Source organism: Aplysia californica, unplaced genomic scaffold (genome assembly GCF_000002075.1).
Source record: "Aplysia californica isolate F4 #8 unplaced genomic scaffold, AplCal3.0 scaffold00379, whole genome shotgun sequence".
Taxonomy (NCBI): domain Eukaryota; kingdom Metazoa; phylum Mollusca; class Gastropoda; order Aplysiida; family Aplysiidae; genus Aplysia; species Aplysia californica.
In genome coordinates, this window is record NW_004797649.1 from 305,571 (window position 1) to 307,732 (window position 2,162).

The 2,162-nt window shown below is 35.6% G+C and overlaps 1 protein-coding gene across 1 annotated transcript in view; it reads right to left on the reverse strand.

Moving 5' to 3' along the window:
- Positions 1-2,162, reverse strand: part of LOC101856748 — a gene marked incomplete at its 5' end in the record, with an annotated part of 8,929 nt that overhangs the window by 2,653 nt on the left and 4,114 nt on the right. Inside the window, 1 exon segment of the mRNA XM_013085491.1 lies at positions 189-273. Coding sequence (XP_012940945.1) covers positions 189-273 — 85 coding nt within the window.

Consider the following 2,162-nt stretch of genomic DNA (forward strand, 5'->3'; position numbering starts at 1 on the left):
ACACTACGTACACATACAATTACACACATACATACACACATACACACATACGGACACATTACGTACACTCACAATTAATCACACACACACTACGTACACACACAATTACACACACACACACACACACACACACACACACACACACACACACTCACACACACACACTTAGTCCCTCCCACAAGACTCACCTGAAGTAATGACAGTCCCCGCAGTACTGATAGTCTCCATTCTCTATGTTCAGGCAGTCCTCCTCTGTCTCCATACAGAAGCCCGCTGTATACGGGAGGGAAGGATGGTCATCAATGGTCTTGTTAGAGAATGTTGTTCATTCATTGCTCACGACGTTTTAGAGAATATTGTTCATTTATTGTTCTTGATCTTTTCAAAGAATGGTGTTCATTCATTGTCGTGGTCTTTTAGAAACTGATGTTCATTCATTGTTCATGTTCTTTTTAGAAAATATGAAATTATTGTTCATTCATTGTTCATGATCTTTTTAGAAACTGTTATTCATTGATTGTTCATGGTCTTTTTAGAGAATGTTGTTAATGTGTTGTTCATGATCTTTTTAGAGACTTATGTAGAATCTACATTCATTGTTCATGATCTTTTTAGAGAAGGCTGTTCATTTATTATTCAGGATTTCAAACTGATTTATACAAGGAGTGTTCATCATTTTTTTTTTACCTCAATCATTATCGATTTTTAGACTGAAATATTTATTTATTATTGACCATTATAGACGGGGAGGTACATCAATCTATTATTGATTTATTATATATTTTAGATAAGGATGCTCTTACAATATTACATGTTGTATTTTTAAAAATAAAGATATTCATTTATCATTCATGATTCTTTTTTTCTTTCTTTTTCAAACCAGGATGGTATTCATGGTGTTTTTAGAGACTGCATGTTCCTTCATTTTTCAAGATTTTATTAAAGGAGGATGTTCATTCATCATTCATTGCACATTGCTTTTAGACTAGGATGTACATCTATTCTATATGATCTTTTTAGAGAAGGGTGTTCATTTTTAGTGTTCAGGATCATCATTATTATTAGAGAAGGATGTTAATTCATTAAACATTAATTTTTAAAAGATAAGATGTTCATCCATTATTTTAAATCATTGCAATAAATTAGGCCACGTGACATTCTATATTTTGTGTTTTACCCTCGCTCACAACCCAGAACGGGGGAGCAGTGTTATCTGGCACACAGAATCAAAACAGGCTGATTTCTAAATGTGAGGCAGCGTGGTGAAATCAGGCTCTCGTCAAAATAATCAAAGTGAAGAAACTTGCATTTTCCCGCAGGTTTGTGAATTTTTATCAAATTTTTTTTCCGGCTCAGCACCTTTCACGCCCATTAAATAACTCATTTTTGGGTGGATTTTTCTGAAAAAACATTGATTAAAGGCACAAAAAATGTTAATTTTCAGTTATCAGGGACTCTTAAGCTAAGGAAATAACTACTCTTTGGCGGCCATTTTCTCACTAATTTTACCTCTGAAAACATGAAATCCCCACCTCTTTCTTTCGCAAATATCTCGACTTGTATCCTAGATAAATGGATAGTTTTTTCATCCAAACAAAGACAAGTGAACAAGCTTTAAGATGATACCAATAACTCTACATGCCCAAAAATTAACGAGAGCCTGATGCCACCACGCTGCCTCACAAATGTTTAACTTTCTGTCGATGGAAACACAAATCATTTACAATCATTATTAGAAAAATAACCTGTACTTACTGATATTGACAAATGGGAGTTCTGTGGCATCTCGATCTGAAAAGTTACCGGAAAAAAATGTTTAAGTGAAGGTCGGAAATTTGAAGGGGTCCTTGAGCACACACGGTTATGTAGGGGAAAATACTGAGAGGAAGTTTAGATCAAGGGTATGATGAACAAGTAAGGAATTATAATGTAATAGTTGGTTCTCGATAATTCCTGTTCTCAACCCTCCTCCTCGCCCCGCCCGTCTCCATGGACGTGGGAGCTCGCACACGCGCCATCACAAGCACACACACATACAAACACACACATACATACACACATACACACACATACACACACACACACACACACATACACATACACACATACATACACACACATACAAACACACACACACACACAAATACACATACATACACATA